General features: G+C 33.0%; 3 protein-coding genes across 7 annotated transcripts in view; 2 read left to right on the top strand and 1 right to left on the bottom strand.

Annotated features, from left to right (window-relative positions):
- The window catches only part of LOC123268271 (semaphorin-1A-like), a 96,339-nt gene extending 84,343 nt beyond the window's left edge, over positions 1-11,996 (top strand). For 4 of the 5 annotated variants that reach the window (XM_044733218.1, XM_044733217.1, XM_044733215.1 and 1 more), the window contains 9 exons: positions 1,634-1,721; positions 2,730-2,834; positions 3,004-3,092; positions 4,110-4,251; positions 8,224-8,655; positions 8,833-8,931; positions 9,014-9,301; positions 10,827-10,985; positions 11,648-11,996. In XM_044733218.1, the coding sequence (XP_044589153.1) occupies positions 1,634-1,721; positions 2,730-2,834; positions 3,004-3,092; positions 4,110-4,251; positions 8,224-8,655; positions 8,833-8,931; positions 9,014-9,301; positions 10,827-10,985; positions 11,648-11,967 (1,722 nt within the window). In that variant the 3' untranslated portion in view covers positions 11,968-11,996. The remainder of the gene's footprint in view (positions 1-1,633; positions 1,722-2,729; positions 2,835-3,003; positions 3,093-4,109; positions 4,252-8,223; positions 8,656-8,832; positions 8,932-9,013; positions 9,302-10,826; positions 10,986-11,647) is intronic. The other variant, XM_044733219.1, reaches the window with a different exon arrangement.
- On the top strand, positions 11,995-15,999 carry LOC123268949 (the record flags this gene model as incomplete). The annotated part of the gene is made up of 1 exon (XM_044734412.1): positions 11,995-15,999. A coding segment is annotated over one exon (978 nt), but the record flags the coding sequence as incomplete, so codon positions are not given.
- Positions 16,000-18,198: 2,199 nt separating this feature from the next.
- Positions 18,199-20,528, bottom strand: LOC123268269 (sorting nexin-24-like). Its single transcript, XM_044733214.1, has 3 exons — positions 20,160-20,528; positions 19,813-20,012; positions 18,199-18,851 (listed from the first exon to the last, which is right to left on the bottom strand). The coding sequence occupies exons 1-3, from the start codon at positions 20,310-20,312 to the stop codon at positions 18,689-18,691; spliced, it is 516 nt and encodes a 171-aa protein (XP_044589149.1). The 5' UTR covers positions 20,313-20,528; the 3' UTR covers positions 18,199-18,688.
- Positions 20,529-20,539: the final 11 nt, after the last annotated feature.

Here is a 20,539-nt window from a genome sequence, read left to right as displayed (position 1 = left end):
CACACTGATGCGACAGTAAGGCTTTCAAGAACGTCCAATTTATCTCGAGCACCTTTACTCTTTAAAGAGTAAGAATGAGGGGAAAAAAGATGGCGACAGGTGGGTTGGGGACCAAGGGACGAGGAGGACCAACATGTTCACGTAGGCGGAATTCCGGTACATGTATACCTTTACATTTATACGTATAAATCTAGAATAAAGATGCAGCGGAGGACAAAGTTGTCGTCGTCAAAGGAAGCAAAGACTTTTGGGTGTTTTTGCACACACTCACCTCTACCCAGATTCATAAATACATACATAACATGGAATCTACTCCGTATGTGCTATTCCAGCATTGTTTTGTGCATCAACTGTAGGAATTTATGATGCTCGAGTTCTTCTGGAAAAGTTTTCTTACCCAAAGTAAAACTCGGCACATCGCGGTGGCACTGATGGCGCGGTAGGAACACCGGTGACGGGCAAATAACGAAAGGCTCTAGGTCCTCGGATTCGCAGCAACATAAAGCTCCGGCCCTAGCCCCGGCTAAACTTTTCAAATTAATGATAATTAGACGTAAAGTTAAGAAGCTTCTCACGAGATAACGAGTTACTCGCTTTTACGTTGTTTGTTCATTTCCCTTTTTACATCACCTGTATGCTTTACGTTCAACACATTCCACGCCAAACTATAAAAACATTATAAACAAACTTTGAATCTTCCACCAACACTATCGCTACTATCATCCCTAAAAACTTTATACAAATACTTAATCAGCTGAAACTTTGAAATAATTTTTTTTCTTTATCAATATTGTTTTTGATAGCTCCATTAACGAGGAATCTCATTTAGAAAAGTCGAGCTCCAGCTTGGAACAATATTGTGTTGAGCTGTACTCCTCTATCACTATTTTTTCACTTTTTATCTAGCTTACGGCTATTTTTCACTTATTTACGCTGGAAGTTTGCTCAAAAACGAGAAAAAAAAAAAAAAAAAAAAAAAAAAAAACGAGATCTTTATACGCAGTGGATTTATAAACTTTTTTTGGTTCGACGTTCGATGAGAGCCGGGTAAGTTTTATCCCGAGCACCAAGTACACCCCATAGTCATACTGATAGACGTAGACATAGCCTCAGACATACAGAGGAGAGTATGTGTGTACTCTTAAAGTTGAACAGCGCCTATAAATGAAAAAGAAGAGCAGAAGGGAAGAAAGGCAAACTTGATCCGACTGATCCGCTCTTCAATATTTCTTTATCCTTTTTTGATGCTGCTGAAAATAAGCTGCCAATAAAATCTAAGAGCTTGCGTTTGTATCCCGGCATTTCTATCTAGAAATCGACTCGCCGACATCTTCGCGTACATTCTAAAATACAAATTCAGTATTCATTGGCCTTTCTAGTTCTCGCATTCTCCGAGTTTTACGAGCCAATCTTCCAAGTGTAATCTTCCCTTCAAAACCCATCAGAGCAACTTGTATAAAACTATCCACATATATGTATTATTCGTATTATATGTATTATGTATATATATATAATATATAAAAGGTATAAATAAAAGAAGAAAATGTTGTCTATCGAGTGGTAGTTTTTCACTTAAGCTCCTTGACATCTGGTGTCGACTTTTTACTAAAAACTTTTCTCCCTTTTGTTTCAGAACGGGTCTTACGTGGGTTCAGGAGAGAGTGATGGCCTCGGTCTCTGTCCTTACGATCCACAGCACAACAGCACAGCAGTTTTCGCCGGTAAGTGTCGACGGATACGAGCGAGGACCCATCCGAGGATGGGATATTAAAAAAAAAAAAAACTTATCTAGATAAACTAAACTGGGTATGAAAATAAAATAAAATAAAATAAAATGAAATGTTACCGTCTCCATACTCCCGTATCTTTTATGGCGTACATCATGGTGACCCAGAATAGAAAGAGGAGGAACCAGGGATCTAATGTTCTTGAAATACATACATATGTATGCATGTACATGAAAGTAACATGGCACAAGTGAAGAATGGTGCAAGATCCCGGTATTTTGTTGAACCGTATATTACGTATCTTCACGCTTCAACATCGCCTCGGGTCTCGGCTCCTAGATTTGTAGCTACCTGCATCTATTCAGATCTATCCTCTTCCTCTTCGCTAAAACTTTTTCCGCTTTTCTTATCCGTTCCCCTACGTAGCTAACAGATATCTTCTATATTATTCTACTCACCAACCTGTCATCCAATCTCGATCCTCCTATTTTTAACGCTACACAATTAAACTCAATATTTGTCACCTTTCTTCAATATTAAATAATAAAATAATGGATTTTATTAATAATTTAGTGACGACTCATTTCAATTGTGTCGTATTTCTACTTAAATTTCTTAAATAAATGAAAATTTTTATTCATTCATTTTCATTTACTTTATTTTGTCGAAATAATTATCTCACGCTTTGAATTATTAACAAAATTCTCGAGTGAGAATTTACAAATAATTAATATGTCGTAATAAATTCTGGTGTAATATAAAATTAAACTAATGGAACGTTTTAATCCAGAAATTCAATGATATAATAGTATTATATAAAATGAAATATTTGAATTTCAATATCCAATATTTGTATTACTTATCATTTCATCTTTAAACAGATTAATTTTGTTTGAAACCCCTCTGCTTATAAATAGTTAAAAAAATAAAATAACACGATTGTACGGAGCGATACGGATTTTAATTTAAATAATAAATTTTATAATGATATTAAAATTTCAGGCGGACAATTGTACGCAGCGACTGTAGCGGATTTTTCCGGTGGCGAGCCGCTGATACACAGGCAGAAAATACGAACCGAGCGGTCAGATCTCAATCAATTAAACGGTAAAAATAATAATATATATATTTATAATTCATATCTCTGGTGTACAGAGCGAGCGCAGTTGGATTTAAATTTTACTCTAATTTATACCGCTAAGTGACAGTGTGACAGTTGAATTTTAAAATTAAATTATCATTTATTTATTTAAATGAATTAATCGTCTATTTTCAGGTCCAAACTTTGTCAGCTCGTTCGCTTACGGAGACTATGTCTTTTTCTTCTACAGAGAAACGGCTGTCGAGTACATGAACTGCGGCAAGGTAGGTCATCTCATATATTTATGTCTAGATTAATAAAACAGCAGTCGAGATCAACTGCTGGCATAAGATATTCCAAGTATCAATCAAAACCAGAAAAAAACTCTAACTTGTTCTATATTTCGATGAAACAGCGCTGATATTTTGTGACAAACTTGTTTCAAATTAAATTTGAAAATAAATTTATCAACATTGAGAAATTATTCAATTTTATTTCAATTTTTAATCAACTTTATTCTTGCTCACTTTATTCTCAGGTTATATTGAAAAAAAATTTTAACCAAAGTTATTTTGATTTGTCATTTAGATATTTATTTTTTGAATATAAAATAAAAAAAAAAAAAAAACCAAAGTAAATTTTGTCTTTTCAGACTTTAACAATAAAACTTTTATAATTCCGATGTTTCATTTCATTAAAAAATAAATCTGGATTGTTAGAAGTATATAAAACTTGAAAAAGTCTTTGTATAATAGCAATTCATAGTTAATTTATATCAAATTCTCAAATTGAACTTGATTATTGTACAGAATTTCCAATATTAGTTGAAATAATTCTCTTAACTTGATTTTCACTTTATATTAATTACTGATCAAAGGTAAATACTAAAATATATGAGCTTTAAAGAGTTCGATCGAAGTTTGCGATGTAATTATTGAATTGAGAAAACCATATTTTCACCGATAATTGCATTCGCTAATTGCTAAAAGGAATTCTGTTAAACCTTAAGAAGAAATTTCATCTAAAGTTTTAACTTCAATCCCCAATGTATGTTAGATCATTAATCAGGAATTATTATCTATATCAAAGAAAAGGCATACCCTTTAACTTTACAAAAGCAATTTTCCATATCAGTATCACAGTATGAAGAATTTTTCAGGGTAGAGAGTCACAGTCGGTTTTTGGCGACATTTTACGTCACTAGATTAAAATGACGATTAAAATGTCTGGCAGGCATACAACTCATTTCTGCCATTACATATATAATACATAATACATATATACATGGTTTCCTTTTTCAGGCGGTTTATTCACGGGTAGCAAGAGTGTGCCAACATGATAAAGGTGGTCCACATGCCTTCAGCGACAGATGGACGACCTTCCTAAAAGCAAGGCTCAACTGTTCGGTCCCTGGGGAATATCCCTTTTACTTCAATGAAATACGTAAGTCTCACCTTCATTATCCCGATATCTTACTCCTTTTTTTTTTTTTTAGCAGTTTTTTCCAGCAAAGACATTACTCAATATAACTTTGCGCTGAAATAATAATAACGAGGACGAAGAAAGTTTGCGCCGTGACAATTAATTGGGTAAACGGATTCGACTGATGTGGATTTAATTTAAAGGAGAGCCAAGAGTAGGGATCTACTGTCTCTTTAGTGAAAACGTAGGAATAAACGAAGCGAAGCGAGAGGAAGACGTAGACGTAGACGTAAGACGTAAGACGTAAAACGTGGAATACGTCTGCTAGGTGAGATATAATACATATAACTGAGGTGAACTGAACTGGCTGGCTGGCTGGCGTCTTGTACTCTATGCGCGGTTGACTTACCCATGAGAATTGGGTACAACAGCTAGGATATGGAGGTTGGAAGCTGGAGGCAGGAGGCAGGAGAGCCTGGCTTGCTTGTATAAATCGTATTTGGAATCTCTGTAAGGGACATCGTTGCAGTTTCTCGATCGGGTTAAAGTCGTGGCTGGCTAGCTGGCTGGCTGACTGGCTGGCTCGTAAAAAACCCAGGCGTGCTATCCGAACCGTACGTTGAATCGAAATCCACGATATCCGACGGCTGGCCAGGAGCCAGATGCGGGTCGCGGATTCTGCCAGAGTTCTCTCCAAGTCCTCCAGGATAGAAGACCATCCACGTCTATGACTTGGGCTACGAGAGGCCATTCCATTCCATTTATACATACATATACGGAAAAGAGAAGAGAAGAGAAGAGATGTGTACTTTAGACAAACCCGTGCATTATTTTTTATTTTATTTTATTTTATTTATTTATTTTAGCATTTATTTTTTACTTTAAACTAACATTACTTGAGTCATTCGTCTGGCAGGAAATGCTTCACGTTCTCTACATATATTTGATTTTAACTCCGAGAAAATTGGATCGAAAAAAATAGATGAGGTTTTTTAGTATGCTTCAGAAGTCAAATATCGATTGGCAATTGAATTTACTTTTTTTATTTTATTTTTATATCTTTTATTGCCCCGAGGATACTCGGAATTTTAAAATATTTTTGTTATTACTGTATTAACGATACCCACCTCGGATCTCTGACAGTAACTCATTATTTAACGGGTTATTTTTATTACTCTGCAGAAGTAATAGTTGATGAGCTGTAACCTACAGCAGCGCTTAAATTTTTATTCAATCGCTCTACCGTTTAATTGACGGAGTTACGTTAAAGTTTATTAAAATAGTTAGACTGCGGAAAATGATTAATAAAAATCAAAAGTTTTCATTAAATTATAGTAATTTTGTAATTTGGATTTAAATTTATAGCTCGCTCAGTGACGAGATTTTATTTGCCAACGATCGGAGAATTAATCTTTGGAAAAGAATTAAGAGCTGGTAATTAGTAGATCCACTGAAAGCACCAGCAAGCCCCGAAGTTTAAGTTAATCCTCGTAACCTATAAAATAAAATATCTGTGTATTTATTTTATTCACTAGGAGAGTTTTCTTTAGTTTGTAGCTGAGCGGTTGCTTCCTCTTTTCATTCGATTTCACTCGGGCACAAACTTGTTACGCAAAAGTCAAAAAGTTTTCTACTCGTGGCATCAAAGTGTCAACTCGGTGTGAAAATACGCGACTCAGAATCTACGAAATAGAGAACCAAACGTAAGAGAATGAGAAAAATAAAAAGAAAGATGGAATAAGCGAGGAACGAGAGCTTCCAAATCTGATTCACCGTGAGAACTTTTCAAAGCGCCGGTTGGAATTCTATTCTTCTTCTTCTTCTTTTCTTCACTTAGGCAGTTGTTCTTTCTTCTTCTTCTTGGTTTTGCTGGTTGCCGCATGGTTGACGTTTAGCCAACCGTTGAGCGCCACGCGAATATTGGAAATAGTCGGAAACTTTTCAACCCTGTGTGAAAATATCTGGGCCGCGGCGTACCACCCACACTCACACTGCAGCTAAGTGCAAGTACCTACATTGTGAAATGGAGCAGAAGAGTTAGATTTACAAAGTTTCATACAGACAAATCGATCATTTGTGACGGGATAAAGTAACCAAGTTTGCGGGCAATGGAATCCCACCGTTAAAATAACAAATAACAAACGATATTCAATTCACTTACTTTTTCAAAACTTTCTGCACTACCGCTATAGACTATTCTCACCCCTGCGCTTGCACGACCCACAAATTTCTCTCTACCTATAAATTATATTTTGTAAATTCATTTTGAACGTCAGTTCCAAACTTGAATATTCATCCGCTCATCAGTCACAAGAATAGAATTCTCTAGGCTGTTTATTTTAAACGTAGGATTATAAATCCTGAAATAATCTTTAAATTCTTAAAGATAATTCCATATATAGACAAGCCTTGTTGAAATAATTAATCAGAGCATGTATTTATAAATTTATGTCACATTAACAAGCCAGTTTTAGCAAGATAATTTTACTAAAGCTCAAGAATGATTAATTAACTGCAAGATTTTATAGAACAAATAAGTCTTTATTATTTCTTCTCTGAGTTACTGGTCAATTTTTATCTCTCTGACGTAAACGGTCGAATAATAATATTTTTGAGGTACAATTTAACTATAAAAAAAGGAACTTATCAATCATGCAGTACATTAATTTTTAAAATGTTCTCCAACTTAACGGAGAATCAATTATCACTTAATCCGAACAAAAACAGTTTCACTGTAAAAAAATCTCGCCAAGTCCACGTTCATAGGACTATTAAGAAAAAAAAAATTTCTTTTTTCTTTACAAAAAGATATAAAATTAAAAAATTAAAAAATCCAAGTAACCGATATGATTATATTTGATTTTCGGAAATTAAAAAAAATTTTATTGTAAATTTGAAAATTAAAAAAAAAAATTTGGTACGTATTTAGTGTGCGTGGTTGCAAAATATTTTACTTTTAATGAAATTCGTAAAATCTATTTACCAGGACTTTAAAAAAATTGAAATACACAATGACGCACACCAAGTACGTTCAAAATTTTTTTTTTTAATTTTCAAATTTATAATAAATTTTTTTTTAATTTCCGAAAATCAAATACAATCATATCGGTTACTTGGATTTTTTAATTTTTTAATTTTATATCTTTTTGTAAAGAAAAAAGAAATTTTTTTTTTCTTAATAGTCCTATGAACGTGGACTTGGCGCGATTTTATTACAGTGAAACTGTTTTTGTTCAGATTTTAGTATTTTTTGTAATTATAATAAAAATTTACAATTGGTACCAACTTAAATCTCGCGTTGGCTGCATTTTTTATAGCAAACTATCCCCTTGAAGCTACAGTTTATGTAAAAACAATTCCAGCGTACCCTGGCAGATGTAGATGCAAGCTGTGAAATGTATTTTTTTAACTGTAGTTTCCCATCTATTAGAAGATTACCATGTATTCTCGAATTATTTAGTCTGTGGCATGTCACTTTTTACATAGAAAAAAAGTCAGGATCGAAATTTTTGAGCTTGCTATAGTTTGTGCTGATAAAATTTAAAAATTTCAAGTAGATTAATTGTTATAATTGAATATAATTAATTAATATCATTAAAATAAAGCATGAATTACTGTTATAATGTAAAATTTAGGAACAAGAAGTTAACACAGTCGGTAGTCTGGCGCTCCGTTTACAACGGATTTGAACGGAACTTGGCGCCAGATTCTACCGAATCTGTGGATTAATTAACACGTCAGTTTTACGAGGTAATTTTACTTAGCCCAGAAACCTCGGTCACTTAATACTTGATTAAATATTTAAAATCCAATCAATGCTCCTGGAATATCAATCCGCAGAACAACCCCAATAATTAATGAAATTAAAAACTTAATTAAAATAATTAATTTAATTTTTTACCCGATAAAAGTTTCCTCGTAATTCAAAGCGGGCTCCATTATAATATAGAAGCCATTTAGAGTTTTAATAAAAATTTTGTTTTATTTTTTCAGAGTCGATGAGCGACCCGACGACGGGTTTTTACGCGGGCCGCCACGACCAGCTGATTTACGGGATCTTCACAACGCCAGTTAACTCAATTAGCGGCTCGGCGGTGTGCGCCTTCTCGATGAGCAGTGTGTTCGACGTCTTCCAGGGGGCGTTCAAGGAGCAGGAAACGATAAACAGCAACTGGCTACGCGTGCTCCCGGAAAAGGTCCCAGAGCCGCGACCAGGTGCTTGCGTCAACGACTCTAGGACGCTGCCCGACATAACCGTGAATTTCGTTAAGACCCACCCCCTGATGGACGATGCGGTGCAGTCGTTCTTCACCCTTCCGGTTCTCACCAAAGTCAGTTTCAATTACAGATTCACGAGGGTGGCTGTTGATCCCCAAGTTAAAGCTCTCGATGGCAGAACTTATGACATACTTTACATAGGAACTGGTGAGTAATATAAGCCCCATCGTGCTACCACCCTATAGTATACTCTTCTCGATTGTTATTATTCAATGAATTATTCAGATAAATTTCGTCTATTCTTATTCAATCTCTTCTCGCTTGATCTCCATTTTCATCTTCTTCCTCCTCATCATCACGACATTAACATTTATTTAATTGCAGACGATGGGCGAGTGATCAAAGCCCTCAACACAAAAGCCCCCGACTCGTTAGCAGAAGTGGGCCAAGTCATCGTGAGTGACGTCCAAGTGCTGCGATACGGTAAGTCATTTCTTATTATCATTGTTATTATGGTTACCAGTCACCTGGAGGAGCCAGTGATTGAATGCCGTCGGTTCCTCAGGTCAAGCCATCAAGGATCTCCAAGTGGTTCATCTGGCCGGCGAGGCGAGCAAATTGGTGGTTATCGCGGACTCGGAGATACGCGCGGTCCCGCTCCATCACTGCGACAGCCCGGCAGCAGTAAACTCCTGCGTCGCCTGCGTCGCTCTTCAGGATCCGCATTGCGCCTGGGACGCTACGATGGATTTGTGCGTCGCTGTGCCAACTAAGTTACACGACAATGACGCCAGCAAGACCCTATTCCAAGATATCATCACCGGAAAACACAAGGGATGCGGCGCCCAACAAGGTACCACACATAAGTCTATCTTTACTCACACTGATAGGATATTTATATACAGATCTATAGTCTCAGACTCTCATTAAACCTTTTTGACATCATACTGTTTAGTTTACATTAATCTTTAATAGTAAAATTAGCAACCTTTCAGTCACTATGTGACTGCCGTGACTTGTAAAATATAAATAAATAAAATTTTGCTTTATTAAATAACGACTTTTGTTAAATTGCACCGTACTTTCTTAACTATTGAAATTTCTAAAGATATAAGCTCATCCCGATATTACACTCGTTGAGAGCTTTTATTTGAGTACCCACATGCATTTTCATATATTTTTCATATATACATATATATAATATACATAAATATATGAAATATATGAAAAATTGATGTGGGTACTCAAATGAAAGGTCTGGATGAGTGTAACATCAGAATGAGCTTATATCTTTGAAAATGTCAATAATTCACAAGATATCTGTTAAATTGCGCTGTACTTTCTTAAATATTGACGTTTTTAAAGATATAATTTCATCTCGATGTTACACTCATCAAGAGCTTTCATTTGAGTACCCACATGCATTTTTCATATATTTTTCATATATACATATATATATATAATATACATAAATATATGAAATATATGAAAAATTGATGTGGGTACTCAAACGAAAGGTCTCGACGAGTGTAACATCGGGATGAGCTTATATCTTTAAAAATGTCAATAGTTCACGAGATACAAGGTAATTTCTTAATTATGTATCTAGAGATAGAGAATTTTTTAATGCAGCCTAAATATTAGTATCATAATAAATTGACTATCGACACTAAAAAAACCGATTTTATCATATGACTATCCTGGAGACAAAATTTTTTTTATTCTCTTAATAATATAGATTATACATCTGTATATATTTATTTATCGTAAAACCAGCTCTCTTTTTCTGTGGATTCCACTGTGAATCGCCAGCCTCCCAGCACCATCCGGATTATTTATCAACACTGCCTTTGTCTTTAAACGTTGCTTACATCTCATCACAACTTTGGTTATTGAATTAACCCTTTGTACTCCTGACAAACTAACACACAACATACTACCATACCATATTATCAAAAATTGTTTTTTGTTATTTGTTTTATTTTATTATTTATTTATGTCTTAGTCTCTTCTTAGACTCACGTGCATCTATCAGCTTTTAAAGTTTATTTCTATCTCTAAAAAAAAAAAAATAAACTCCTGGCAAGTATTTTTCTCTTCCATCACTGTCTCCTCATTACTCGTCTCTCTCTATATCTTTACTTAAGTATTGGAAAAATAATAAATAACCTTTCCAACACTTTCTCTGTTCTGTTACTCTTACTAACTCTAATTTCTAACTAATATAAAGTTCTAACACATTTATAATCAGTTTTAAAAAAAAAATTTTAACGGGAATAGCTTAATTGAAGTAGAAGTTGTCTTTAATATAAATTAAAATGAATCAATCATTGGCATCTTCCTGTGTATTATCGTAATGTCCTTACTCTCTCGATTAGTGAATGTTGACTTGGACCTGGCGAAGCCGGTGCCTCCAGTGATGCCCCCACGAATCGGGATCGGCGAGCAGCCCGACGAACGTGACAATGAAATCGTCATCGAATTGGATCGGGAAAATCAATACAGTCGAACTCAACCACGAGCTAATGAACCTCAAGGTAATCAACCAGCTTAAGAAACCTTGCCTTTATATAAATTGATCGTTTTTCATCGCTTTTACACTCTTTTTATTAAACAACACACAAATACACAATCAATATAAATACAATCAATTAGCAAATGATTATAATAAAATAACAGAGAGACGACCGCTAACGAGAAGTCTGTTAATTAATGAATATTGATATCATTTAATTAGTATGAATTATTAATTGATTGATTGATTGTGTAACTTATTCAATAACACACAATAGTTATTAAGAGCTATCAATTTATCATGTCCTAGTGGAATTTTTCGTAATCTGTTTCATTTGGTTCTAAGTGTGATAAATAAATTTTGTTGACTCACCATCATTAACACACAGCACAAGGTGAAAGTTTCATTCATCACAATACAATCAATTTATTCTAATATTTTAAAAGGTTATACCCAATTAAAAATTTTTGTTTAGAAAAAAATAAATTTTAAGTATAGCTTTTAAAATATTAAAAAAGATCTTGAATTTTTTATACTTATACTAACAATATTTAAAAGAAAAATTGATATAAAATGGTTAGCTTATTTATATTTATAATTTATAAGCATGCTAGTATTATCTGGGGTGCTAGCGATTGTAAATCCTGTAAACTATCGTACAAGTAACTATTTTATTGATTACAGGAGTAACAGTAACGCCGGTGGTGTACTCAGCTCAAACATTAACCGGAGCGCTGATCGGAACTTGCTTCTTCTCGCTGATTGCGGGGTTTGCGTCGGGATTCTGGTTTTCCCAGCGGCTAAGAGGCGCGCCTTATCCCGATCCACCGGAGCAGCGTCAGCAGTTAAACCGGCTGACGGAAAGCTCGGAATCCCCGGCGGGTTTCAATAACAAGTCGATAAATCTGGTCCTTAACGTTACGCCGAAAAACCCGAACGGGAAAAACGCAAACAGCTCGGCGGAAAACAAGCCCATGCAGAAGGTTAAGAAGACGTATATATGATACAGAAGACGACGAGCCGTTTGAGGCTTGCCCCCGCGCGACGGAACCGTGGCTTCGAGTTCCTCCGAGGCCGCCACCGAGTCGGAAAACTCATACAACAACGAGCACGAGCACTACGGCTACGAGTGCTACGATTCAGCATCGGAAAGCAAGCCACCGAGTTCTATAACCACGCCGATCCCTCGGAGAAACTCCCTCCCGCCCGTCTCGACCGTCTCCTGCACCAGCTCCGAGGCGGACTTGAGACACGTCTCGGCCAGCCACCACCAGTCCTTCGACCCGCCCAGCTACGACCTCATCGTCAACCCGGAGTTCCTCGCCGAGAGGAGCTCCAACCACGAGGACACTCTCGAGCGGTCAGCCAGGATTTACAGCGACACCGCGGCTAAATCCACGCGAGCCTCGACCCCGGTGCCCCGGTCGAAGTTCACCGAGTCGCTGGATCACCTGGACACCACCAGCGGCTCGCTCTCGTACCAAAGGCGTCGACGCGGCCATCCACACCAGAAGCTGGACCAGAGCAAGTTCAAGGAGGGCTCTCGCGAGCACTACATGGTTCCGACGCACGAGCCCAACCGGCCGACCAGCGACTCCCGCACCCTGTCGCTCTTCAACCCCGAATTTCTGCCGAACTTCAACGACATGTTGATGTACGTCGCAAGACCCGAGCTTTCAGATCTCAGCCACGTCTCCTTTCCCTGGAAGCACTCCCAGGTAGGTGGAATTCCCTACGATGACAACAATCCCGAGCAAACAATACCGGTGGATCCTTCCCGGGGATTTGGAGCCGGCACTCCCGAGAGAGAATCCAGTTACGCCAGTTTGAACACCCTTCAGGATCGTCTGAACCACGTAACTGGAATTTTAGAGAGTAAGATAAGATTAGAGGGTAAGGATAAAAATTTATACGGCACTTTGAGCAAGCGACAACAGCTCTTAGATTCAGCAACTAAACCTGCGGCGGTTATCAAGAAAGGGTGCAACACAATCGAGTACAATTGTTGAATAACTTTTTGTGTGGTAAGCTAAGCTTTATTGTCCCCTGAATAATGCTAATGAGTGGGTCCTAAGTCGTCGAGAGGCATTCTCATGTGTAAGAGATTTTATTAATTTTTTATTTAATAATTGTTTTATTGAAAAATAGAAAAAAAAAAAAAAATATTAAGTAAAAATACACTATATATTATTGATAAATTGAATAAAGTAGGCGTGGTTGGACATCGAGCAAATAAAAAAGAGAGAATAAATAGTTAAATGTGATACGAATGAACTGTGTTCTAGTAGTGGCCTGTTAGGTATTTAGATGAAGCTAAATAAATTTTTTAATTGAAGAAATATTAAGATAATGATTAAAAATATTAAAATAAAATTCGTTATTATGCGTATTAACAATAATAAGCATACTCAGCTGATGAGGCGTGCCTTCCATGTATTTTTGTTGGCGTTTTGCTAGGTAATGGATAATGGATATCGTAAATAGAGAGACCGATGCGGGAATTAAAGGTAGTAACAACTAATACTAATAACATAAGGATAATAAGGAAAAAGACAAGTATAGAAATAGGCCGTTAGTTAAAGTTAGTGAGACACGAGGAGGATTCAACCAAGGAGGAGGATAAAGAGTTGATAGACAAGTTGATAGTACTATTTGTATGTACGAGTGTAACCAGCTGGCGCAAGTTCAATATCGTAGGTAATGAGATAGCTGATCGAAAGTAAAGCTGCAGTGAGTTTGCTGAATGTGGATATTAGGAGGAGGATACTCGCACGGGAGGAGGGGGGGGTGTACTTGTATAAGTTACAATCATGGATTAATGGTAATTGGTTCGAATCGATCGAGCCTAACATCCAACTACTATTATACACCATCTAACTAAACAGATACCTCGAGATGTAATGGTGTTCCGAGTAGAGAATAGAGGAAAGGGATCACAATCTGGATCGGGATCAGGATCAGGATAATCGACGACGGTGTACCCGATGGCTCACTTATATTATATCGTAATCGGCAGGCTGTTATGTAGTACTGGTTATATATAATACGATACGGGGACTGGCCAACTAAACCCAAGTTGCGCTAAATTCACTTTAACATATATTATGTAAATATTTATATATTATATATACATATATTTTAACTGTAATAGTAAGGAGTAGGAAATAAGGACTATTAATTTAATCTAATATCTCTAATGTCTTCGGTACAGTATTTTTAAAAACACAACTTCTATCTCGACGGAATTTTTATTAAACGTTATTTTTTATTTTTAAAAATCATATTATATGTGTAAATAAATATTATAATTTATCCGTCGAGATAGCCGATAGGTGAGTGGGGATAGGCATGCGTAACCACTTTTTTGTACATCGCTTTTTAAAATAATAATAATAATAATCTAATGCAATGCATTTTGCCTTTTACCTTCTCCTCCTCCTTTATTCCTTTCACGGCACCTTACCCCCCTTTACTCCTTTATTTCGTGCTGCTGCTACTGCTGCTGCGACTGTATGGAAATTTATTAAATAGCATTCACAAAAGATACAACCAGAATATGGCTCCTATTTTACATTTATACTGATACATATAAATATATGCTTCTGGAGAAATAAATAAAGAGGGATAATAAAATAAATAAATAAAAAGTTCAAGTTTTTAAATAAAAAAACACAACAGGTAAATAAATTTATTGCAATATCGCCATGCTCTGGATACCTGAAAGGGACATAAATTAAAAATTTAAATTTATTCCCTAAGGACATTCTGTCGCAGCCCTCCCCACCCACACCCCCTCCTACCCCAAGGGTATCTCATGGTGATTTATTGAGTGTAAGTAGTTTAAAGATGAATGAAAGATATTAATTAGATTTGTAGAATTTACCGAAAATTAAATGTGAAAAAAAAAATAATATTATTATTATTATTAATTAACTACTGGAAATTTTATTTCGGGGCATATTCTGTAACTATATAAATAAATAGATATATATTAATATAAATATAAATATATATTTGACTGTACATGTATAAAATGATTTTATTATTAAAATTCGAGTACCCCGGAATGATTACGTGTACAGAATTAAATAAAAAAGTATTTGAAGAAAAGTATAAAAAAAAATGATATGAGGGACAAAAATAATAAGTACTAAAATTTGTAATTATTAATTAATTAATAGTTCTCGATTAGCATGATCGAGTGATGGATTATTATGTAATAAAATATTTTGTTATTTTTAAAAATTAATTGACTAAAAAATATTATTGCCTCGACGGTCATTTGGAGTTTATATCTGCATGCAATTATTCACAATTGCGCAGCAGACTAAAAATATAATTATTTAAATAGCAACAGTTAAACTTTTCGACGATACAATTGTATAAAAAATAATATTACATTATATATAAATATATATTAAACAGTAATAATTAATAATAAAAAAAAAAAAATATTTTATTTACACGTTAGAATAGCTGGATGCCGTATTTCATGATCCGTCGACGGATAATCTATTGTTTCGAATGAGTTTTTAATAAAATATATAATCGCAACATTCCATTGAAAGCCAGGACTGCCAATAGGTCGTCGCGACAGCAAGTTCTTAAGCGAATAATATGAAATATTAAACAATATTTAAGTCTAAGTAATCGCGATTACGCTCAAGAACCAGCTGACGTAGATCCGATCGCTAAAAAATAAATAAAAATAATATTTTAGTGGCCTTTTTGTAGACAATTTATAAACTGTCTTACTGTGCTTGTACAGATCGTCGCGCGGAGTTGCACTGACCGGATTAATATTAATTACTTAGAAGATAAAATATTTAAAAATATCGATTGAATTTTATTACATCTACGATAAATTTGGATTTAAACTGGAGAGAGTTGAGCTGTATACAACTGTCAATTTATTAATAGAAATATCAATTTTATCAAGTCGAATTTATTGGGTATTTTAGTTGAATTCCGCATTGCATATTCTGTACAACAATAACGCATTCAATATAAAACATACGGACAAAATGAAAATAAAAAGGGAAGATAGATAGTTGAGAGATAAGGATATAAGGCTCGATGGCAGTCCAGGCACACGATATAACGCTGTGCCAACAAAAATATATTTTATGTAAATAAATATGCCAGAAACAATAGAGAGATACTCTGCTCGTTTGAACTTAAAATATAGTCAAATATTTATCAATATCTGAATTTTTTTAAATAAAAATCAATAGCTAAAGAATCGGTAATTGCTTGATCAATAATTCAAACAAATATAAATATAATAAAAATACCTTTTCTATTTATTCTAGTAATTATAGCTTGAAAATAAAAATGAATAAATGAACAAACAGAAAAACAATTGTTATTGAATGTAATGAATGTTTAATAAATGTGTTGTAATATTTATTTTATTTGGACTTGGATTACCGAAAACGGCAAAATAAAAGAAATTATGTAATAAATAATAATATATTATATTATTGTAGATATTATCGGTATATTGTTAATGCATCGAGCATCACATGCACATAATTTATCATAAAGACATCTTTGCCCTGTTTTTTAAGGTATTCTTTATGCCAAGCAATCATGACAAAGCTAATAATAATAAAATGCTACTCCTGCGATTTTTTTATATGTAATAATAATAAAAATAATTATTAAATAATAAATATTATTAAAACTTAGTATATTTAAATCGGTTAGCCTAGGCTAACTTGTAAATATTTTATTATTCATTTTTATTTGCCTAAATGTCACGCGTTACGCAGTAAGACCTTTTTTTAATAGAACAATTTCCATGTCATTACTCATTATTGATTACAATTTTTTTATATTACTATTGTAATTATTATTATTATTATTATTATTATTACTAAGATAGTTTACTATATTTTTTAAAGACTTTTACGCGCTTTATGGAATCTCATTTATGTAGCCTCGTGATTGATATTAATAATAATAATAATTAATGATAAATAATCATGACATTAACTATATATACTTACATTAAACCTCCATATGTTTGTCTACCTATACCTATGTTAGATTTTTTTGTCAATTGTCATTATTAGGGCCAAGTTTTTTCCTTTAATTTCAAAATAACAATTAATAATTTAATTTTTAATATTACTGCAGAAATTTTAGTTTTAAATCATTTTTTTGAATAAAAGTTCTAAATTTTATTTTATAAAAAAAATGTCTTATTTTTTCTTAGGACCAATAGGAAAGCTGTAATTTCAAAATTAAAATTTTTCATAGCAAAAATTTGAATTATTCATAGTGAATTTTTATTACTTGAAAATATTGATCGTAAAAAAATCATAAGACTTTTTTTTTAGAAAAATTCTCTACAATTTTTGTTTAAAAAAATTTTTTAAGGCCAATATGTTAGCCGTAATAATAAATATTTATTTTAAAATTAAAGCAAAAATCTTGACCCTAATCATTATAAATAATAATAAATATTTATATAAAATTATAAATAATTAAATAAAACTCCAATGCCGTTTAATTTTAAATAAAAAATAAAAATTGTATCGAGGGTCTTTAAATTTATTGGAAAGTGACAGCAGAACTCCGCGCAAGACTGAAAAGCTTGTACATACTGCGGACACGCATCAATAATATATACTTCAATTATATTAATTTTGTAATTATTATTATTATTAAAGTTATAGACAAAATCATACCGCAGTCATTTAATCAGTTGATTAATTAATTATTAAATTAATAAATTAATAATATTATTTTTTTTATATATATAAATATAAATTACGCGGCAATATATATGAATAAAATTTTTCATACTTATTAAATTAAATATTTTAATAAATAAAAAAAAATTTCTTTTTTTTCAAAATAAATTTATAAAATTTATAGGAGCGAGTTAAAAAAATTATTATTGTATTATTTTATTTTATATTAAAAAAAATGTAAATTATTTTATGGATTGAATGCTGAGATATTTTTTTTAATTAATTATAATTATTTTTATTATAATAAAAAAAAAAAACAAACATTATGTAACGACGCCTAATTTAGATTGTAAATGAATATTAATAGGGTAATGCAATTTTAATTGCGGTTTATATATATGAGTTAACATTTATAAAAAGCAACCGATACTCGATAGGAAATAGACGATTAAGATCATTGTCACTAATTACTGTACTCCAAAACTGAACAAATAAAATAATAAAACGAGGTGAAATAAATAAATAAGGCAATTATACAATAAAATTAAAACAAATAATGTTTATTAAATTTTAATGACTTTTTTAATATTAAGTCCCCGGTCCTTGGTCCTTTATTACTATTCCCTCACTGACTACACCCATTTGGATTTTATTAGTAATCCATATTATACAGAGTGAAACTCGAGACTGTAAACCCTAGACGACTCATTAGTCGTGAGTCATCGCTGCTATTATTCACCACGACTAGAGGGTAAGTGTCATTAGGTCATTACTTAAGAATTTACGTATCTTTAAGCGATAGTCAATACCTTTAAAGTAACACCTTAAATACGTAATTGGTAATCAAACTTAGCGATTATTTGTACAGTGAAAATAAAAATTTATGTATTTAAATATATAATTTACAGATTTACATCACAGATGAGTTGATACAACTATTATTATTATTATTTTTTTTTTTAAATTACTTAGTTCATTTGGCGATATGTTGATTTTGAAATTTAAAAATAAATAAACGTGAACTCTATGGGTTATAAATACCGTCCAATACTCCTTGTATTACGATATTAGGAAGACTTGAGTTATTATCAGGATTTACGTACGGGTCATACGCGAACGTTATCACAGGGTGATGTCCTATTGCACTTCGTGATTCAATACCATTGGAATCTTTTTTTACTTCGGGTCTGTAAATAGAAAATAGTATGATAAGTATTTATTAGTAACTCAAGATAATTTTAAAGATAAAAAATAACTAGTAACTTTGCAGTCACTATGTGACTGCCGGGATTTGTGAATTATTAAATAAATAAAATTTTACTTTATTAAATAATGACTTTTGTTAAATTGCACTGTACTTTCTTAACTATTGATGTTTTTAAAGATATAAGCTCACCCCGAGATTACACTCGTTGAGACCTTTTATTTGAGTACCCACATGCATTTTTGATATATTTTTTATATATACATATATATATATATATATATATATATATATATATATATATATATATATATATATATATATATATATATATATATATAAATATATGAAAAATTGATGTGAGTACTCAAATGAAAGGTCTGGATGAGTGTAACATCAGGATGAGCTTATATCTTTAAAAATGTCAATAATTCACAAGATATCTGTTAAATTGCGCTGTACTTTCTTAAATATTGACGTTTTTAAAGATATAAGCTCATCTCGATGTTACACTCATCAAGAGCTTTCATTTGAGTACCCACGTGCATTTTTCATATATTTTTCATATATACATATATATAATATACATAAATATATGAAATATATGAAAAATTGATGTGGGTACTCAAATGAAAGGTCTCAACGAGTGTAATGTCGGGATGAGCTTATATCTTTAAAAATGTCAATAGTTCTCAAGATACAAGGTCATTTGTTAATTATGCATCTAGAGACAGAGTATTTTCAAATGGAGCCTAAATACTTATCATCATAAATTGACTATTGATGAGAATGATATGAAACCTTGAAAAGGCACAAATTTAAATTAAGACCTTTGCAATGACACTAAATCTTACTTAAAAAATCGATTTTATCATATGACTATCCTGGATACAAAATTTTTCTCATTCTCTTAATAACATAGATTTATTACTCATGACTCATACCTTCTGGAATTTGTCCTGGCGTTGGAATTTTTACTGCTTTCGATTCCCAAAAATTCTAGCACTTGCTGTTTAGTCTCTGATAATTGAAGCATTTTAGTAATATAGTGCTCCAAACCACTCCGCCTTTGTTCTAATACTTTGGGCTGAGAATTCCGGACTCGTTTTGGAGGAAATGCTACCGTGTCATTTATTTTCTTCAACTGAAAAAACAAACATATTTATTATTTAATTCTTATATAAAAAATCTTAAAAATTATGCATGCAATTTTTTTTAAATATTTATTTACTCCTAATTGAATTAAAAAAAATGATTAAACATCAGCTAATTTTTATAACGTAATACATACTCGTCTGTGCAGCGCGTTGAAGGCACTATATCGCCTCTCAATAGTATATTTAGCAGTGGTATTAGTATCCGTCACTTCAATAGTATAAACATAAAATGATTTGCCATGGTCTGCCTCCACCAGGCGGTATCCACTGATAAAAACGTGATACATATCATCCTCTGTTGTTGACACAAGTTTTTAGCGCTTTATGTTACCACAAACATTGCGTCAATGTTAACGTCAATATCAGGATCAACACCCAGTCTGCGCTGGGAATCGTTAACATAAGCAACGCTCTTCAGTTACATTATTATTATCAATATAATTTTTTAATTAAATCTACTATATTTTATTTTCTATCTACATCAATTGAGCTGCTAGTGTTTATTTTTATTTCA

Source organism: Cotesia glomerata, linkage group LG7, assembly GCF_020080835.1.
Source record: "Cotesia glomerata isolate CgM1 linkage group LG7, MPM_Cglom_v2.3, whole genome shotgun sequence".
In the NCBI taxonomy this organism is placed as follows: domain Eukaryota; kingdom Metazoa; phylum Arthropoda; class Insecta; order Hymenoptera; family Braconidae; genus Cotesia; species Cotesia glomerata.
Note: the sequence above shows the minus strand (reverse complement) of the source record. Positions and strands in the feature narration are given on the sequence as shown.